This window comes from Drosophila serrata, unplaced genomic scaffold (assembly GCF_035046125.1).
Source record: "Drosophila serrata isolate PLE 108 unplaced genomic scaffold, ASM3504612v1 contig_320, whole genome shotgun sequence".
Taxonomy (NCBI): Eukaryota; Metazoa; Arthropoda; class Insecta; order Diptera; family Drosophilidae; genus Drosophila; species Drosophila serrata.
The window spans coordinates 200,687-217,408 of record NW_028257218.1 but is presented as its reverse complement, the minus strand read 5'-3'; the positions used below and the strand labels follow the sequence as shown (position 1 = coordinate 217,408).

At 42.3% G+C, this 16,722-nt stretch overlaps 4 protein-coding genes across 6 annotated transcripts; 3 read left to right on the top strand and 1 right to left on the bottom strand.

Annotated features, from left to right (window-relative positions):
* Window positions 1–382: 382 nt before the first annotated feature.
* LOC110187695 (sialin) lies at window positions 383–3,158 on the top strand. Its single transcript, XM_020957130.2, has 6 exons — window positions 383–954; window positions 1,290–1,523; window positions 1,581–1,889; window positions 1,944–2,226; window positions 2,409–2,650; window positions 2,718–3,158. The coding sequence occupies exons 1-6, from the start codon at window positions 667–669 to the stop codon at window positions 2,880–2,882; spliced, it is 1,521 nt and encodes a 506-aa protein (XP_020812789.2). The 5' UTR covers window positions 383–666; the 3' UTR covers window positions 2,883–3,158.
* A 174-nt stretch (window positions 3,159–3,332) lies between these two features.
* On the top strand, window positions 3,333–7,662 carry Paip2 (polyA-binding protein interacting protein 2). Its single transcript, XM_020957414.2, has 4 exons — window positions 3,333–3,882; window positions 5,720–5,865; window positions 5,927–6,027; window positions 6,102–7,662. Exons 2-4 carry the CDS (start codon window positions 5,722–5,724, stop codon window positions 6,229–6,231), a joined length of 375 nt encoding a protein of 124 aa, XP_020813073.1. The 5' UTR covers window positions 3,333–3,882; window positions 5,720–5,721; the 3' UTR covers window positions 6,232–7,662.
* Window positions 7,663–8,417: 755 nt separating this feature from the next.
* Window positions 8,418–11,333, top strand: Suv3 (Suv3 RNA helicase). Of its 2 annotated transcripts, none has more exons than XM_020957172.2 (7): window positions 8,418–8,492; window positions 8,557–8,862; window positions 8,931–9,434; window positions 9,496–9,805; window positions 9,867–10,001; window positions 10,069–10,698; window positions 10,791–11,333. In XM_020957172.2, exons 2-7 carry the CDS (start codon window positions 8,568–8,570, stop codon window positions 11,191–11,193), a joined length of 2,277 nt encoding a protein of 758 aa, XP_020812831.1. In that variant the 5' UTR covers window positions 8,418–8,492; window positions 8,557–8,567; the 3' UTR covers window positions 11,194–11,333. The 2 variants fall into 2 exon arrangements, with proteins under 2 accessions (XP_020812831.1, XP_020812832.1); XM_020957173.2 differs by having other exon boundaries at window positions 8,434–8,492; window positions 8,546–8,862.
* Syt14 (Synaptotagmin 14) lies at window positions 11,249–16,287 on the bottom strand. Of its 2 annotated transcripts, XM_020957194.2 has the most exons (5): window positions 15,614–16,287; window positions 15,368–15,529; window positions 14,971–15,309; window positions 14,660–14,910; window positions 11,249–13,978 (listed from the first exon to the last, which is right to left on the bottom strand). In XM_020957194.2, exons 1-5 carry the CDS (start codon window positions 15,657–15,659, stop codon window positions 12,992–12,994), a joined length of 1,785 nt encoding a protein of 594 aa, XP_020812853.2. In that variant the 5' UTR covers window positions 15,660–16,287; the 3' UTR covers window positions 11,249–12,991. The 2 variants fall into 2 exon arrangements, with proteins under 2 accessions (XP_020812853.2, XP_086693694.1); XM_086837568.1 differs by having other exon boundaries at window positions 14,660–15,309; window positions 15,614–16,264.
* Window positions 16,288–16,722: the final 435 nt, after the last annotated feature.

Here is a 16,722-nt window from a genome sequence, read left to right as displayed (position 1 = left end):
TATGACAATCATAATTATTAATAAAGGTATTGCAATTTTAAATATAATTCCTTATTTATTTTAATTATTAATTGATTCCAATTACACACAAGTTTGTAGCTAACAAATTGCTTTGCAATCACGTACCACTTCTCTCTAAAATTTTATTTTCCTGTTATAAGCGAGCTCTATGCTAGTCATTAATTACTTTTGCAACCGAAGGGCACCCGTTCACTATCATTATTTAATTATTATTATTAATATTTAAAAAATAAACCACTGAAATACACAACTTCAAAGCTCTTTGGCAGCTGGGGGAGAAAAACAAAGAAAAAAGAAAGCAAAACATGCTGTCGATGATTAAGCTTTCCGAGCTTCAATTTCACGGCGATCTCTTATCGCCACCTTTGCCAATTACATGTGTCTCATTTACAGTTGGCAGATAAATTCATGTTCCATATTTTGGCGAAGCCACGCCACGTTAATCTAGTCGACAAATCGTGACAAATTGCACATAGTTTCGCGTTGTTTTCTATTTTTGTTACATCTCCAAAGCGATCGACTAGAACTGGCAGTTGCCAAGACGTCGCATTTCCAATCAGTCGCTTCGTTGCTTACCTCTAGATTTCTTTCCCATCTCTGTATTTAGTGTATTTGCATGTTTGAAAATAGTAAAATCTGTGCATCATGACCCGCAGCAGGTCGTGGACCCTGCCCCGCCTCTCGGAGGCGCATGTGTCCACCACCTTTGGTCTCCTGGGATCCGTCCGGCTCACCTACGCTGTGTGCGCTTTCATAGCCACCAGCCTTCAGGCAGCCATACGCAACATGCTCGGCCTGATCATCCTGAGAATGGTCAAACCCCGGCCGGAGGATGCACTGCAACAGGCTCTCCAGGCTGCGAGTAATGTCACAGCTACAAGCCGGTGCGGTGGCTCTCGGATTGCTTTGAACACAGCGATTCATGTGCCAGAGGTAAGACGGTATCCATTGAAAGGCAAATATAAATGAAACAGAAAGAAATCTACATGTTTTCACCGAATAATATTAAACGTCAAAGTAAATATAAAAACACGAGGGGTCCGTTAGTACAAAGTGTGACTAAAATAACAACTACAAATTACAACTGCCTATCGTAAACCTTCACCTTAACAATTAAAATTTATTTTATTTGTTTAGATAATGACAATTATGTGTCTTTTGTATTTATAATTTATGACGCTTAATTATTATTATAAATTAATTAGTAAAAACAGACCATAATAGGAAAGTTAATTAACATATCAAAATCCGTAAATCATATCTTTTAGACTGGCGACTTACCATGGTCCCGTAACCAGGAGCTGGCGTTTCCCGGAGTATACTACTACGGCTATGTGGTTTCTATTCTGATATCCGGTTACCTGGCGGATCGATGCAGCAGCAAAGTGCTGTTCATGGTATCCCTAATCTGTCAGGCTTTAGCCTACATCCTGGTCCCTTTAATGGCTCATTACAGCTTCGAGGCGACTGTGGTCGATCTGGTGGTGTGCGGCCTGCTGGCGGTATGTTCTAGTTTCCAGCAAATTCGTATATTTTTCTCCTTAATTAAGTAATGGCAGGGCTGTGGAAATCCGTCGGTATACAAACTGTTCGTCACCTGGGCTCATCCCACGGAGCGCACGGCGTTGCTGTCTTTCGCCTACAGTGGCATGTTGGTGGGATCCATGATAGTGTTCCCGGTGGCCGGCTATCTCAGCAACTTCGGATGGGAACTGTCCTTTTTTGTAGTGGGTTCAGTGACTCTGCTTTTTGGCATTGCCTGCAACTGGCTCATCTATGACACTTTGGAACAGCATCCCCGTATTTCGGATGAGGAGGTGGCCTACCTCAGACAGGGAAAGAGTCCTCCAGAGCCTCAGGCACCGCAGGTAAGTTAGTTTATTTCTATGTCTATTAATTACCTATTAATGTTCTGATGTCAGGTGGTGAGTGTTCCCTGGAAGAGCCTGCTAACCGCTCTACCGGCATACGCTTTCGTTTTGACTCACGTGTTCCACTGCTACACCTTTCTGGTGATCTCGCTGCTAATGCCCCGATTCATGAGCGAAGCCATGGAGTATGACCTGAACGAGGTGGGCTTCCTCTCCGCGGCCCCGTATCTGGGCGGGATGTGCTCGAAGGTGTTGTGCATCTTGGGAGGCAGCTACTTGGAGCGACGCTTCGGCCCTGATCAGAGCTGCATGCGTCGGACTCTGTACGGAATCTGTAAGATAAATCCGTTAGAAATGCTATAATGTATCTTTAATGAAGTCTGAAAGATTATCATGTTTTTTTTTTTCAAATGTGACTAATGAGTAAAACTTTTTAATAAAGTTTATTCTAGATCGAGTCGAAATGCCTTATACTATATTTTGTAATGTATGTTTTACTTTTGTTTTTCTTACCAGGCAGCATCCTAACGACTTCATTTCTTGGGATAATTATCCTGGCTGATTGCGGGAACAAGACTCTGGTTCTGCTAATGTTTACACTCCTGATGGCCTCCACGGATATGGGATTCAGTGGCTATTGGCCCACACTACTCTACTTTGCCCCCTCGTTCGCGGGACTTCTTTCCGGATTAGCCAATGCTCTGGCTCATCTGACTGGATTTCTGGCGCCGTATCTCGTCGCCGCCTTGGTGCATACTGTAAGATATACATATAAATAGTTAACTTTGTTGCGAAACATTTTCACTGTAATTTAAATAACTTTAGGGCAGCAAGGAGGAATGGAATATGGTACTGACCACTCTCATAGCCTTCAACACAATGGCTATGCTTGTGTTTGGACTGTGCAGCAGTACTAAGCTGCAGCCCTGGGATCCACGCAATTGCGGAACCAATGAGAGATCTTCGTCTTCCGAAAAAAATACTAGTTAGGCCTTTGTCTTATATTTACTATACATATTTTTACGTGTTTGAGTTTAAAAAGCGCGCCATAAAGCGTATTTTTCTCTATACCTATCGATCTATCAACTAAGGGTATCTAGAGATGTGCATGTAAGTGTCACGGTTAACGTAATTGTAAATATTTGTATTCTTAAAATAATTATTTAATTCAGAAAAATTGGTAACTGCCAACAAGGAATGTTTTAAAATAAAGTTAAGCAAATTAAAACTAAAACAATATACTATCTTAAAAAAATTCAACAAAAATTATTTTCTCATTTGTATATAAATATAAACCATTTATTTGTGTCTTTAAACACTGTTTATGAATTTAGTGTAAAATATAATCTTTTGAAAACAAACTGGGAAAAAGAACTCCTCTAGAGAACTGCACCTCATTCAATTCTGATATCGATAGTTTCGGCACTATGCAACACTGACACTCCCAGCATTCCATTTACGTCAATAGCAGGCTTACTTTATCTTTTCCAATTGTCATTCCCTTTCGCTTTACTCAAATTTTTTAAATTGATTACATTTTACGAGGCTATGAAAATATAGACCTATCGATGACCGATGGTATGGCGGCGTAGCTGCCGTGAGAAGATATCGCTGCCGAACCTATCGATAGCTGTGTGTTTCTACGTATATTTTTGGCATACTTGCTTTATAAATCATTTCAATTCGGTTGCTTGACGTTCACTGTATCTGCTCAGCACACAGGACTTACTCGAATAACTTTCGCAATAGATATATCAAAATTCTCCGTGTGGTTTCTCCCTGGATGCAACACTAAATTGGCCTGTGTTTTCACATTTTTTATGACGTTAAAATTCTCAGTGCAAGACTAAAACTACCATTAGCAACGACAAGCAGCATAGAAAATCATCACCACCAAATAAGTAAATCAGCAACAACAACAACACGTCGCAGAGGCAGAAGCTTCAAAAAATTAACAGGAAAATTGGACAAACTTCTCTCGAGATTGGAAGTGAGTACACATTTGATCGCAGGAAATATAGACATTCGATCGGGGAAGGAAAAAGCTGTTCAACCGGAGCAGAAGCAGCGGTAGAGGAAAGAAAGGCGGAAATCAGAAACAGCTTCCTCATTTTTCGTTTGCCTTTTGGCGCTTCCGCAAAAGCACAAGCACAACATCTCTTTAGTGCTGCCTGTTTAAATTGCTTCTTGACAAATCGATAAGTGCCGAGCGTCGGAAACATAGCATCCATTGCGTATGGACTTAATTGTGTGTGTGTGTGTGTGTGTGTGTAGGCCAGGTTCCAAGTACTTGAACCGCGAGAATATTAATGTTTAAACTTTAAACACTTGTTACCTTGAGCAATACGTGTTGTGTTTATTATCATTGCCGTCGCTTTTTTCTTGTTTTTTGGGTTGAGGGAGGTTCATTCAATCAACCGAACCAACACCAGCGCACTTGCATAAACAATTTCCTTGTGTATGTGTGTGTTGCCTGCGCTTGTGTTTACCTCCTTTGTGTTTTATGCATATTTAGTTAATGCTTGCATGAATTCGGTCGTGTCCGCCGTGTAAATACATTTTAATTTTCGCAATTTCGATTAAAATATGGTAGCTCTGCCTGTGTGTGGGAGCGCTGGCACGTACACCAACAAAGGGCTGACAGAGTTGCCAACTGAAGTTATATTTGCCAATGTTTTGTTGATCATTAAAGCCAGCTGATTTCTATAAATAATTTTGTAAACAAGGCGAGAAGGAAAAATTTTTTCAATTATTTATAAGTTCAAGATAAGCTATCAACGATAACCATAGTTGGCGTAAACACAATATTAAGCAACACGCACCCAAAGACAAACACCCACACACAAGCTCTAAATAAAACAGTAAACAAGCGCCGGCACAGTGGCTGCCAGAATATTAGCTGCAAATAGTTAATTTAACTTGCTCGTCTGAATTCTAAAATTACTCTGGCAAGTAAAGAAACAAAAGTCAATAGAATAAGGTAAAGATAAAAAAATCTGTATGTAAAAAATAAAATCCACGATTGACACAAGTAGACGCCAACACAGAGTCGGCCAAGTTAATAGATACGCCCGTGAACCCGATGACGATCATCGGCGCCGCCGACTGGCTTATTGCGTTTTGCATAAATTCCCTCTTTCGAGTTTCGTGTTATTTCACACGTTTGCCCGTTCTGCTTGTTTCAGTTGATAACAGCACCTCTAGACGCCGTAAATTGTTTAACGAGTGTTTTTTTGATACGAGTAATGAACTGATATTGTATATACTTAACAGCCAATCGACGCAAGTTCACATTGACCTGAGTCGAAATCCATATGTACAGATGCCCGGCGATACCACTTATTTGGGTCTCTTTTCGCTCTTTTGCAATTTCGAGCTGAGTCATTTTGTTTTTAAATTTTTGTATGCCGCGACCACAACGCAAAAAATAGACATCGTTCGTATAAACAAAAAAAAAAACGGTGCGCAAAAAGAAAAGAGAAAATGTTCGTGTATTTATAAAAACAAATAGGTATTAGTGCAAATACACTCCACCTGTAGTGGTGCGATTTCTGTTTTGTTTATCTCAGACAATTGTCGGCAAACCGGTTTTTTAGAAAAACAACGCAACTGGTCGCCGGTAGAATATATAATCATAACATTTACATACAGTTTGACTTGGTTAAATTAAACTTGAATGAGAAGAGCTTATAACATTATAATTTGTATGGTATTTAGGATGTTCATATTACAAGATTTCTATAGGTTTATTTAAGCAATTCCATTTAAATATAAGTTTGTAATCTCTTTTAAAAAAAAGATCTTAAATAATTATAAACTCTTTTCAGAAATGTTATTAAAAGTGCCATCTGTTGACTGGACGGATCAAATAATTTACGTGGTGGACGACGACGAGTCGCTGTCAGATTTCGACGATGAGCCAGATTTCTCGGAATATATGTGGATGGAGAACGAGGAGGAGTTTGACAAGAATGTAAGATTGCCATATATCCATTTTTTGAAGTAAATTGTTTGATAAATGGTTATGGTTTTAGGAACTGCAACGCCTGGAGGAGGAGGAGATCATGCAAGAGTGCTTCGAGGCCATGATCGAAGACGAGCTGGAAGAGCAAATCAACGATTGGGAAAAGGCCAAGTGAGTTTTGGGCTACCACCTGGTAGTCATTTATGTGTCATTACATTACTAATCGCGTACCGCTTTCCCTACAGAACGGAAGAACAGAACACAGCGCTTTCCGCACTGCCCAAAAGTCAGTGTAATGTGGAAAAGTCTGTTCTGAACCCCATGGCCGATGAGTTCATTCCGCGAAGTCATATTATGGACTTCCCTGCCTCGTAAAGCCAGCTCATTCTTATCCCTGCCCGCCTACCACAGAATCACAAACCATCCCGCCCCATAACACGTGGACCTCATACGCGAAAAAATCCTAAGAAAAAACTGAAGAAAACAAGTTCCGCTAATGAGATTGAGATTGAAATATCCTGACCAAGTTGAGCAGCAAGAGCAGACGGAGGAATTAGCTCGAAACACAGCACACGATTATCTAATTACTAGATACAACAAGAAAAAGCTGGATTAAAACTCAACTCCAAATGCTGGCGACCGAAATGCAAACGAATCGTATTTTACAAAAACCCATTATAAAAACGACAAAATATCACGCAGAAATATATACAAAAAAAAAAACAAACAAAAAAGTTTAAAAGAAGATAAAAACAACCAACAAAAAACAAACAAAGAATACAAACTAAGAACAGACAAATAACAATTAACAACTATGCCACGTACATCAACCCGTACATTGTAATTAGAGTTAAAACACGAATTGTATGCCGAGGAATGCAGAGCCGGAGCCCCTGATATTTCGAAACCAAACGCGAAATGTTACCGAAACTAATGCAGACGCAGGCGCTTGCTGAAGCTAGTGAAAGAAAACTTTGGTATTAACGTACAAAACGAAAACAAATGACTTTTTACAAGCGATTTCTATCGAATTATAAACTATAACTGCAACTGAACTACGCCAATTTTCCAGCTAAAGCAACAAACAAGACTCGAGATTGTGTTAGAAAAAAGAGAAACCTATAATCGAACAGAAGGTTAAATTGAAATTGTATTCAAAGACTTTAATTGTAATTTAAATCGTATTTAATTTAGCGTCGTCCCGCCCCACTGTCTACACTCGTTTTAAGTTGGCTTTTGTGGAATAGTCTTTTCCATCTTTGTATTTTAAATCATTTTGCACCATTGTTAACTCGTTGTACGTTCTACGCCTAAGTAACAAAAAGCGCTAGTTGACTAACACCATCCCCCTTCTGACTCTCGCAATACTCGTAATTTACAAATATAGGTTAGTCTACTGAAACGAATTGAGATACTAATGTTTAACGCCTCCCTATACAATACAAAGAGCATGCAAAATATGTACATTTAGTCTTAATTAAAAACTTAACGAAAGAAAAAACCAACACCAATTCTGCAATAACTTGTTAGTTCTCTAATTTTAAGGGAAGAAACTTTTTTGTTTTGAATGCACAAAAACCCCTCTCCTAACCCGATTTTGTTAACTTTAAAAATTTCGAAATTCGGCACATGTAGACGAAGGTGATTTAATATATTTTGCAATCAGCTTAGATTTAGTAACTTAAGACAGCATTAAAAGATCTACTACATTACTTACGTTACGTGTGATATAAAGATAAAAACAAACAAAAAAAATATCAAAAACGATTTTAAAAATCTCAATAAAAAGAAGTATTATAGCATAAACTTGTGGTTTTTATAAGGGTTCTGAAGGGTTTCAAAATTAAGAAAAATAATTCAAATTTAGGGTGTGCCTATATTATAAATAGTAAATATACATATATATTTTGTAAAGACCAAGAAAGGAAGCTAACTTCGGCACACCGAATTTTATATACCCTTGCAGATAGAACTTCGAATTGAATAAAATATAAATTATATATATTTATGTTAAAAAAAAAACAATTATGTAATGCCTGCTTTCATTTCATTCACCTATACATATTATAATTACACTTACATTCACAGGATCATCAAAGGGATCGTTTGTATGGCAGCTACATATATGATATAGTCGTCCGATTTTCATAAAATTGTACACAAAATTTTATAATAATATAAATTGGCTATATCTAAAATTTGATAAATTTCTGTTGAAAACGGAAAATGTTATAATTTTTTTTGCAAAAATTTTCCGATTATTCCTATGGCAGCCATATGATATAGTCGTCCGATCCAACGCGTTCCGAGAGAGTATACAGAAGACTAACTACAAAGTTTCTTTCAGCTTCAAAACTGAGAGACTAGGACATGGCTATATCGAATTGGCTGTTGATGCTGATCAGGAATAAATATCCTTTACATGACTCCTTCACTGCTTCACTTCTGACTGAAATTATAATACCCTGCAAGGGTATAAAAATATATGGTAATATAAGAAGCAAATTATTTGGTACTATAGTTTTGCCCCCTAGTGTAACCATTAAATATAAGTGTACCAATCTGGCAACGCTGCTCAGCTGTACAAACAGCTGAGTCTCAGCTGCACCGCCGCTCTGTTATATCAGAGGGAAAACGTGGGTTCTCAATAGTTTATTTTCGCAAATTTTGTGAATTAAAACCGTGTTAGTTTCCCCATAGCTCAAGGAGCCATGCAGAACTGTAGGCGCTGCATCAGCCTGCTGGGCCGGCGGCCGTGCCTTGGGACCGTGTCGGACATGCGACGGCTGCACCGGGCGGCGACACTGCTCTCCCGGAAGAAACAGGATGACAACGTGAACGTGTCCGCGCTTTTCAAGCCGGTGCAGGTCCAGGCCAATGCCGACGCCGAGGACGTGGGCTCCGAGCTGGTGGGCAAGCTGGAGAAGTCGGAGCTGCTGAAGATACTCAACAAGTTTACGCAGCGCCGCGAAATCAAGTCGCTGTGTAGCGAGAACGGACTGGACGGTAAGGAATTACCTTTTTCTGGCTGACACTGCGTCGTCTCAACTTTCCGTTGTTATCCCATTTCACAGCCTATCTGCAGCAGCAGGCTTTTGGCTCGTTCCGACGCTATTGCATAGAGGCGGATAACCTGCCCGTGGATCTGCACATCGTCTTTAGCGATATTACTCAGGGAGCGGGACACATTGACGACATATTCCCCTACTTCCTGCGACACGCAAAGACCGTGTTTCCCCACCTGGACTGTATGGATGATCTGAAGAAGATCTCTGACCTGCGCCAGCCCGCCAACTGGTACACCAATGCCCGTGCCATCACCCGTAAGATCGTCTTTCATGCTGGACCCACTAATTCCGGGAAGACCTACCACGCCATGGAGCGATTCTTGACGGCCAGCTCTGGCGTCTACTGCGGGCCCCTTAAACTACTGGCCACCGAGGTGTACAATAAGGCTAACGAACGCGGCACTCCCTGCGATCTGGTCACCGGCGAGGAGCGGAAATTCGGTATCGGCGAGGGCTCGCCCGCCAACCATGTGGCGTGCACCGTGGAAATGACATCGGTTAACACTCCTTGTGAGTCCATTTATCCGGCCTGTCCAGGGATGTTTCCATTAAAACTTATTCTTTTTTACAGATGAGGTGGCTGTTATTGATGAGATCCAACAGATCCGAGACCCGCAGCGGGGCTGGGCTTGGACGCGGGCATTCCTGGGTCTTATCGCTGACGAGGTGCACGTCTGTGGGGAAGCTGGCTCCCTGGAGCTGCTGGAAAAGATATGTGAAACTACCGGGGAGACAGTAGAAGTAAGGCGCTACGAACGTCTAACGGAGCTGACGGTAGAGACCTCGGCTCTGGGTTCGTTGGATAACGTCGTACCAGGCGACTGTATAGTGTGCTTTAGTAAACATGATATATACACGGTTTCGCGAGAGATCGAGGCCAGGTAAGTTAAAAATACCAAGTCGTTTGAGACCCATTAGTTTCACGTCTTATTATTCTTTCAGGGGCAAGGAGGTAGCCGTTATATACGGAGGCCTGCCTCCTGGCACCAAACTCGCTCAAGCTGCCAAGTTCAATGATCCAGCGAATAGCTGCAAAGTGATGGTAGCCACAGATGCCATAGGCATGGGCCTAAATCTGTAAGTGAAACACATCGAAACCCTTAACCTATACCTCAGTCCGCTTCAACACGAATTTCTCCTGCAGGAGCATTCGGCGTATCATTTTCTATTCGCTGGTCAAGCCCACGATGAATGAGCGAGGCGAGCGAGAAATCGACACCATTTCAGTGTCGTCGGCCCTTCAGATAGCAGGCAGAGCGGGCCGCTTCCGCACACAGTGGGAGCACGGTTATGTGACCACCTTTAAGCCTGAGGACTTGCAGACTCTGCAGCGCATCTTAGCACAGACTCCAGAGCCGCTGAAGCAGGCCGGCCTGCATCCCACGGCCGATCAAATAGAGTTGTACGCTTACCACCTGCCCAACTCGTCGCTGAGCAACCTAATGGACATATTCGTGAACCTCTGCACTGTGGACGACTCACTCTACTTTATGTGCAACATTGAGGACTTCAAGTTCCTAGCCGAAATGATACAGCATGTTCCGCTGCCTTTACGCGCACGCTACGTGTTCTGCTGTGCCCCCATTAACCGCAAGATGCCTTTCGTGTGCTCCATGTTTCTGAAAATAGCTCGGCAGTACAGCCGCAACGAGCCGATCACATTTGACTTTGTCAAAAGAAATTGCGGCTGGCCGTTCAAGCTGCCAAAGACTATCCTGGATCTGGTCCACCTTGAGGCCGTATTCGATGTGATGGATCTGTATCTATGGTTAAGGTAAGGGTTCCCGCTGAGGACCTAGATCAAGAATATCGAAAACATCGCAAACTTTGATATTCCAAAATATTAAATATTGCTTCTCTTTGTAGCTACCGTTTCATGGATCTCTTCCCCGAAGCGGCGCATGTAAGAGAGGCTCAGAAGGAACTGGACGAAATAATACAGCAGGGCGTCTTCCAAATAACTCGCTTGCTCAAAAACACCGAGGCCAGCCAGGAGGGCGGAGATGTGCCAAGCTACACAGTGCGCCGCGCGGTCACCTATGTTAAGGAGCCACGTTTACCCAGCTCATCGCGAGGTCGGCTAACCGAGCGACTGCTCGCCCAGGGTCTCCTCACGCCGGGCATGCTAAGTGAGCTGCGTAAGGAGTGGGACGCACAATCTATTCCCAGTTCCAGCTCAAAGGACACTCAAGAGCCAACCACGGATAGTGATGACGAGGACAACTACTCAGGAAATGCAAGAAAGGTGAGGCGAAAACGTAGAAAATAGAGTAGAGTCTCCCACTGCTAAGATTAAGGACGTAGTGATAGGCTGTAAAGGTCGATTGTTTTATATAATATTGGTTTATTCTTTAAGTGGCAATTATTATGTAATATTAAAATTAATATTTTGATAATCAACAATGACAATTGAATTGTTTTTTAAATTGAAGAGTAGAAATATGCAATCTGTTTCACAAAAAATAATCACTTTGTTTGCTTTCAATTTGTATGGAGGGAGGAGAGTCTACTCAGAAGAGAGTCTGAAATACTTGACATTAAGTCCGCACTTTGGGGCTACCGCTTAAGTTTTGGAACTGTGTAATACTGTCTCGTTTAGTGCCTTCGATTAGTGGATTAGTCACCCAGCAGTCGCTCCATCCAAAGTGGGGTTGTAAGTAGATTTAGGCTTATATATCATCATCATCGCATTTGTTGTAACAACGAACGAACAAACACACACATTATTCGACACTCAAAACATACAGATTTGTTAAAAGATATAAATACTATGCATTATAAAATAGTACACATCCATATGTTGTACGTAAAAATTAATATTAAGTTCCTTGCTGCGCGACGATGAGCATTGCAATGTGGCTTAATACGAGTAGTTCTCTTCTTGACGTTTTGGGTTCTTTGATTTAACTTGAATTAAAAAATAAATTAGTTCCGATATTTATTAAAGCTTTTCATTTCTCGTGTATAAGTTATACTTATGTATGCATAAACACCGTCCCGAGCGACTCTCTAGCGTCTCTTCAAGCCAACTCCAAAATTTTCCGACCCAACTGGGCTCTAGTAAAATCCGTCCACCTACATATGTATCTTCCCTCCCTTTAATTTATGGGAGTCTAACTGTATCTTTATCAACTTTAGCTGCTCCTCAACTGCCCTTCGGTTGTACAATAGATCTTTGTGCGTTTGAATTCTAAGGTACCTCGATATTTATGTATCTTTCTCCCCCTGCTCTGGAACATGCTGATGTAGGGTGTAATGTATGCAATGGCTCTTGCTCACAAATCACAAGGTAATTAGTTATGTTAGTTTGCAGGTATGATGTCTATATGTTAGTATCAACTACAATTGTCCCTATTTATCTTCAATATTCTCTTTGGTTTTTCATATTTTGTTTGGTATTAAAAAAGTGCTAGTCTTAAAAGACATTTTGGGCTTAATATTTGAAGATAAGAATGCAGAAAGGTTTTTAATTACAAAAATTCGACACTCCGTCCGTCTGTTATTTATATATAGTATATTCCTTTTATCACAAACAATCATAAATTTCAAATTTCGAGTAATAAGTTAAGTACTTGGATGCACTTCACCGTGCCATTGCGTATAAAATTTCGATATTCTAGTTTCTCTTTTTGAGTTTTGTGTTTTTTCCACGTCTCCCTCCCTTGAGGAGACGTGGGCCAAATGGTTTCCAAATTACAAATATTTTGTGGCCCAGTTTGGGCCAAATCGAGCAGATGATCCGACCGAACCGAGCCCGAGTCTCGGCCGGTGGGTCTCACCGTGGTTCGGGTGCGTCGCGTACGTCGCCCCTCGTAAAAACAAATCACAAACACTGATCGCTCCAGACAGAGTCCAGACTCGAAGATCTAGACAAAGTCGAGCTCCAGGCCCGGCTCAATATCGACTGCAACCGCATTGTTTGCAGGGAATTGATCGCCGCCTTCTTCGTCGTCCGGATGCGACTCCTTTGATGCCGATTTCTCGCCGGACCGATCCTTGAACGCAGCTAGGCCCAGCTTGCGGAGAGCCTTACTGCTGCGTCCCGAGGACTGGCCCAGCTGCTCGAATCAGGAGTCGACCAGGACGTGCCACCGGGCAAGCATCTCACCCTTAGGCATCTCGCACACGTCCGCCCAATGGGCGACCTCCGCGGATCCGGATGAGTTCAACCCGAGGCTGAACCAACCGACCATCTCGTTCTTCTTCATGTGCCGCTTGGCGTACACAGATATCATCAGCGTGACGTCGTTTAGCTGGAACAGCGCCACCTGAAAGGCGAACGTCTCCTTGAACAGCGGATTGGGCTGGCCCCGTCTCACAGAGGTCTTGGCCCTGGAGATCTCCTGCCCAATACTGCTGACCATCACCATCTTCACATACGTGTCCGGCGCCTTGTTTAGCGACAAGCTACGGAACTGGCTTCCCTTGATGATCTCCACACTCAGACGTCCAGTCACACCGTTGTAACTCAGGCCGAGAAGCAGCTCCGAGACGCCACCGTGCTGCATGGACGATGTGGATCCGGCGCTCTCCGATCGGGCAAGGCTCAGCAGGTCGCTGGTGGAGCCCAGCACCGAGGAGTTGTTGCGCGGCTCCAGCGGCAACCACAGATTCGTCTCCAGCTCCAGGTCCACGGTGGCGAAGCTCACATAGGCCTCGCCAATAAGCCGCTCCTTCCGCAGCCGCTCACATCCGTACAGGCGGACGCGTAGACCCATATTGTTCACGTCCTCCGGATTGACGCGGTGCAGCAGGAAGCTTTCCATATACTGCGGATTTTCCCCGCTGCGGATCTTGGTCTTGTGCTTCTGCTTTTTGTTGGGCAACATCAACATGCGCACCTGCGTGTGCGTCGGCTGTCCACTGGCCAGTGGCGGTAAACTCCTCGCCTGCATCACATGCACCGTCATCTTCCGCATCGGTGCATCGTAGAGCAACGATAGCTCCAACTCGATGGGTCCTCGGGGAGCGGACGCGGCCTTCGAATCGCCGCCGACCACTAGAATGTCGTCCGATCGGATGGATCGCAGGTCACTGGTGTCGAAAAGGGGTTCCTGGAGGGAGTTGAAATATATGGATTAGGTCTCAGAAGTTTATCTCGATTGAATCATTTTTTTATGAGAATCCTCTTGAACTAAAAGGATTCTATATTTCGGATTCTATATTTATAACCTCTCACTAACTTTAAAACTAAATTATTTATTTAGTTTTCATTTATCTCTGATCTACAATCTTTATATACGATTTCTTTGTGGAGAACTTAATTATTCTCCTAATGATTTTGAGTATTTCTACTGATCTCCAATGATCGCATGCTTCCAATGATTTTTGTAGCAGTAATCTATTACTTCAATTCTTTTTTAGATAAATTAAAGAAACCCTTTATTTTGATTAGAAATAAAGTTATTTTAAAATTCAATATAAACTTTTGAATTGTGGCAATTAATTCTAAGAAAAGCATCTCTGCATTTATGAGCATTTAAAAATTTCTCCTGCTTTTTGAAGAAGCTAGTAAGTATTCAGAACTATTCAAACCCATAAGATATACACAAAATTAATTAAACAATCAAAATATATTAAATAATGATCGGTGGTCTATTAAAAAATTACAATGATTAAAGATTATAGATTAAAAACCAGTTTTAAATGAAGAATAACTCCCTCTCACCCTCTAAAGGATATGTGATTCTGACCGACTAATATAATGGGGGATTCCCAGTTCGATTGGCACTTACGTCATCGTTGTTGTTATTATTGCTGTTGTTGCTGCTGATGATATTGTTGTTGTTGTTAGTGGCATTCGAGTTGTTGTTGTTGTTATTGATGTTACTGCCGGCTAAAGGCGGCACCATCACCACATTATCCCGTTCCTTGTCAAACTTGGGTGGCCGCACCACCTCGACCCTGTGCTGATACCTCAGTGCCTGGGTCTTGGCCCGATGCTCCGCATACGGATTCCGGAACGATGTGGCCAACGGGTAAGAAGCTGTCAAGATGTCGCCATTAATTTGGTAAACCCATCTACCCCAACGTTGGCCATGCTCACCCTTACTGTCGCCCGTTGTCAAGATGCCCGTGTGACTGTCAACTGATGCCTCCATGGAGTCATTCGAGCTGCACTCGCTGTGTGACGAGGGAATGCCGACCTTGCCCCTCTCGGCGATGGCCAGCGGGTCACGGGTCACGGTCACACGCTGCAGGTCAGCGCCGGCCTGATGGTAATTGAAACTGTGACCCGTCAGTGGATTCGCCTGACTGAGCCCCATGCCATAGCTGCCACCGGACTTCTCACTGCCAACCAGCTGATGCTGCTGGTGCCAGCGGAGCCGGCGGAGGATGTCCTCCTCGGAATCGGAGCTGGTGTTCTCGTAGCGCCGCTTGCGCGCTGCAAAGAGCAACAGGAAGTTAGTCCCGATCCCGGCCAGAACTCAAATATTACTCACTGATCTTTTGCACACACTTGGCCGCCAAGTGGCGCTCGTCGCAGCAGTTGATGGCATGGCGATAGTGGAAACAGCACTTGCGACTGATGTAGAGGAACAGCAGAAGCAGCAACACCAGAACGCCAAAGAAGGCGCCTAAAAGTGTGGTCACCTCGACAGTGCCTGCCGGAGGAACAAAAACAGGACGAAATGGTAAAGAAAATTAGAATAGGGATGGTGGGGGGGGGGTATAATGGAGAGGCATACCTAATGTAGGAGTGCTATCCAGGCCAGAAGTGGACGTAACAATCATTTTGGCTCATGCGAGGAGTTGTGGCGAGTCCAGCGCACTCTACAAGGACCTCATTGCGCCAGGAGCAGGCGCCAATCGTTTTTGTTTTCACTTCAATATGAAAGCAAAAGCGACAGCCAAAACGAAAGCGAAAGCTCGGGATATGACAGCACAATGGCGCAGGATAACTGAAATCGATTTTTCGCAGGACAATGAATGGGTACGAGTCGCAGCCAATGAGTAACTCTCTTTTAATTGATATGGCTGGCTATCCACTCCAAAATCCCGATTTTTAACTATTTTTAACTCTTTTAACACAACCGAAAATTAGGGTTATCACCGAATTGTTTCGAAATTAAATAAGTAATAAAATAATTCGGTTTTTTTAAAGTCACTTTTGCGGTTTCACGGCGCTGTGTTCGGTAACTGTAATTAGTAACTTCCGTGTGGAGCGGACAGCGGGCTGCTAAAAAATAATAACGAGGATTGGAAACGGGATTTATATATTTATACTGCGATCAGAGCAGCTGCCCGTATAGTCGATGGGGAAAACTGCCTCGACTCCCGAACGAGCACTGACGACGAGCTTAATCCCTCCAACCCCAAGTATGGTGTGTACATAAAGCACTCGGAAAAGCTTTGCTCTGACAGATGCATCGCAGTAACAACTGTTGCTTATAATATTTATTTTCTTTTCAAAATGGAACTTAAACTATGTTCTATATTTTTATTCCTAATTTATTGGGGTATTTTATATTCTGCAAAGTTAATTTTTTAAATTTAACTTGACCTTGCTCCAAGTTAAACTAAAAATTTTATAAAATGGACACACTAATCATTGTTTAAATGGAATATCAAAATAATATTCACCCTATAATTTTATTTTTAAACCTCTTTAGAGCTAAAAAAAAGACGAGAAAATTTATCATAAGTGGTATAATGGTGGTAATGGTATATTATTTAAAATATTTCTTTATTAGGAAAAAACTTCTTATGAATATTACATTTTTTAAAAATTGTTCTTAAGTTTTAAAAAAATGCGTTTCAAGATATTTTCATCTTATTTGAGATATGGCCTTTTGTA

Excerpts from the sequence above, each read along its gene's own strand:
- LOC110187695 (XM_020957130.2), top strand. The coding sequence starts at position 667 with ATGACCCGCAGCAGGTCGTGGACCCTGCCCCGCCTCTCGGAGGCGCAT. Across the intron at positions 1,524-1,580 it reads TGGTGTGCGGCCTGCTGGCG|GGCTGTGGAAATCCGTCGGT; the intron begins GTATGTTCTAGT and ends AAGTAATGGCAG. Across the intron at positions 2,227-2,408 it reads TCGGACTCTGTACGGAATCT|GCAGCATCCTAACGACTTCA; the intron begins GTAAGATAAATC and ends TTTTCTTACCAG.
- Syt14 (XM_086837568.1), bottom strand. The coding sequence starts at position 15,659 with ATGATTGTTACGTCCACTTCTGGCCTGGATAGCACTCCTACATTAG. Across the intron at positions 15,310-15,367 it reads CAAGTGTGTGCAAAAGATCA|CGCGCAAGCGGCGCTACGAG; the intron begins GTGAGTAATATT and ends TGCTCTTTGCAG. Across the intron at positions 13,979-14,659 it reads ATAATAACAACAACGATGAC|GAACCCCTTTTCGACACCAG; the intron begins GTAAGTGCCAAT and ends AACTCCCTCCAG.
- Paip2 (XM_020957414.2), top strand. The coding sequence starts at position 5,722 with ATGTTATTAAAAGTGCCATCTGTTGACTGGACGGATCAAATAATTTAC. Across the intron at positions 5,866-5,926 it reads AGGAGGAGTTTGACAAGAAT|GAACTGCAACGCCTGGAGGA; the intron begins GTAAGATTGCCA and ends TTATGGTTTTAG. Across the intron at positions 6,028-6,101 it reads AACGATTGGGAAAAGGCCAA|AACGGAAGAACAGAACACAG; the intron begins GTGAGTTTTGGG and ends CTTTCCCTACAG.
- Suv3 (XM_020957172.2), top strand. The coding sequence starts at position 8,568 with ATGCAGAACTGTAGGCGCTGCATCAGCCTGCTGGGCCGGCGGCCGTGC. Across the intron at positions 8,863-8,930 it reads TAGCGAGAACGGACTGGACG|CCTATCTGCAGCAGCAGGCT; the intron begins GTAAGGAATTAC and ends CCCATTTCACAG. Across the intron at positions 9,806-9,866 it reads TCGCGAGAGATCGAGGCCAG|GGGCAAGGAGGTAGCCGTTA; the intron begins GTAAGTTAAAAA and ends TTATTCTTTCAG.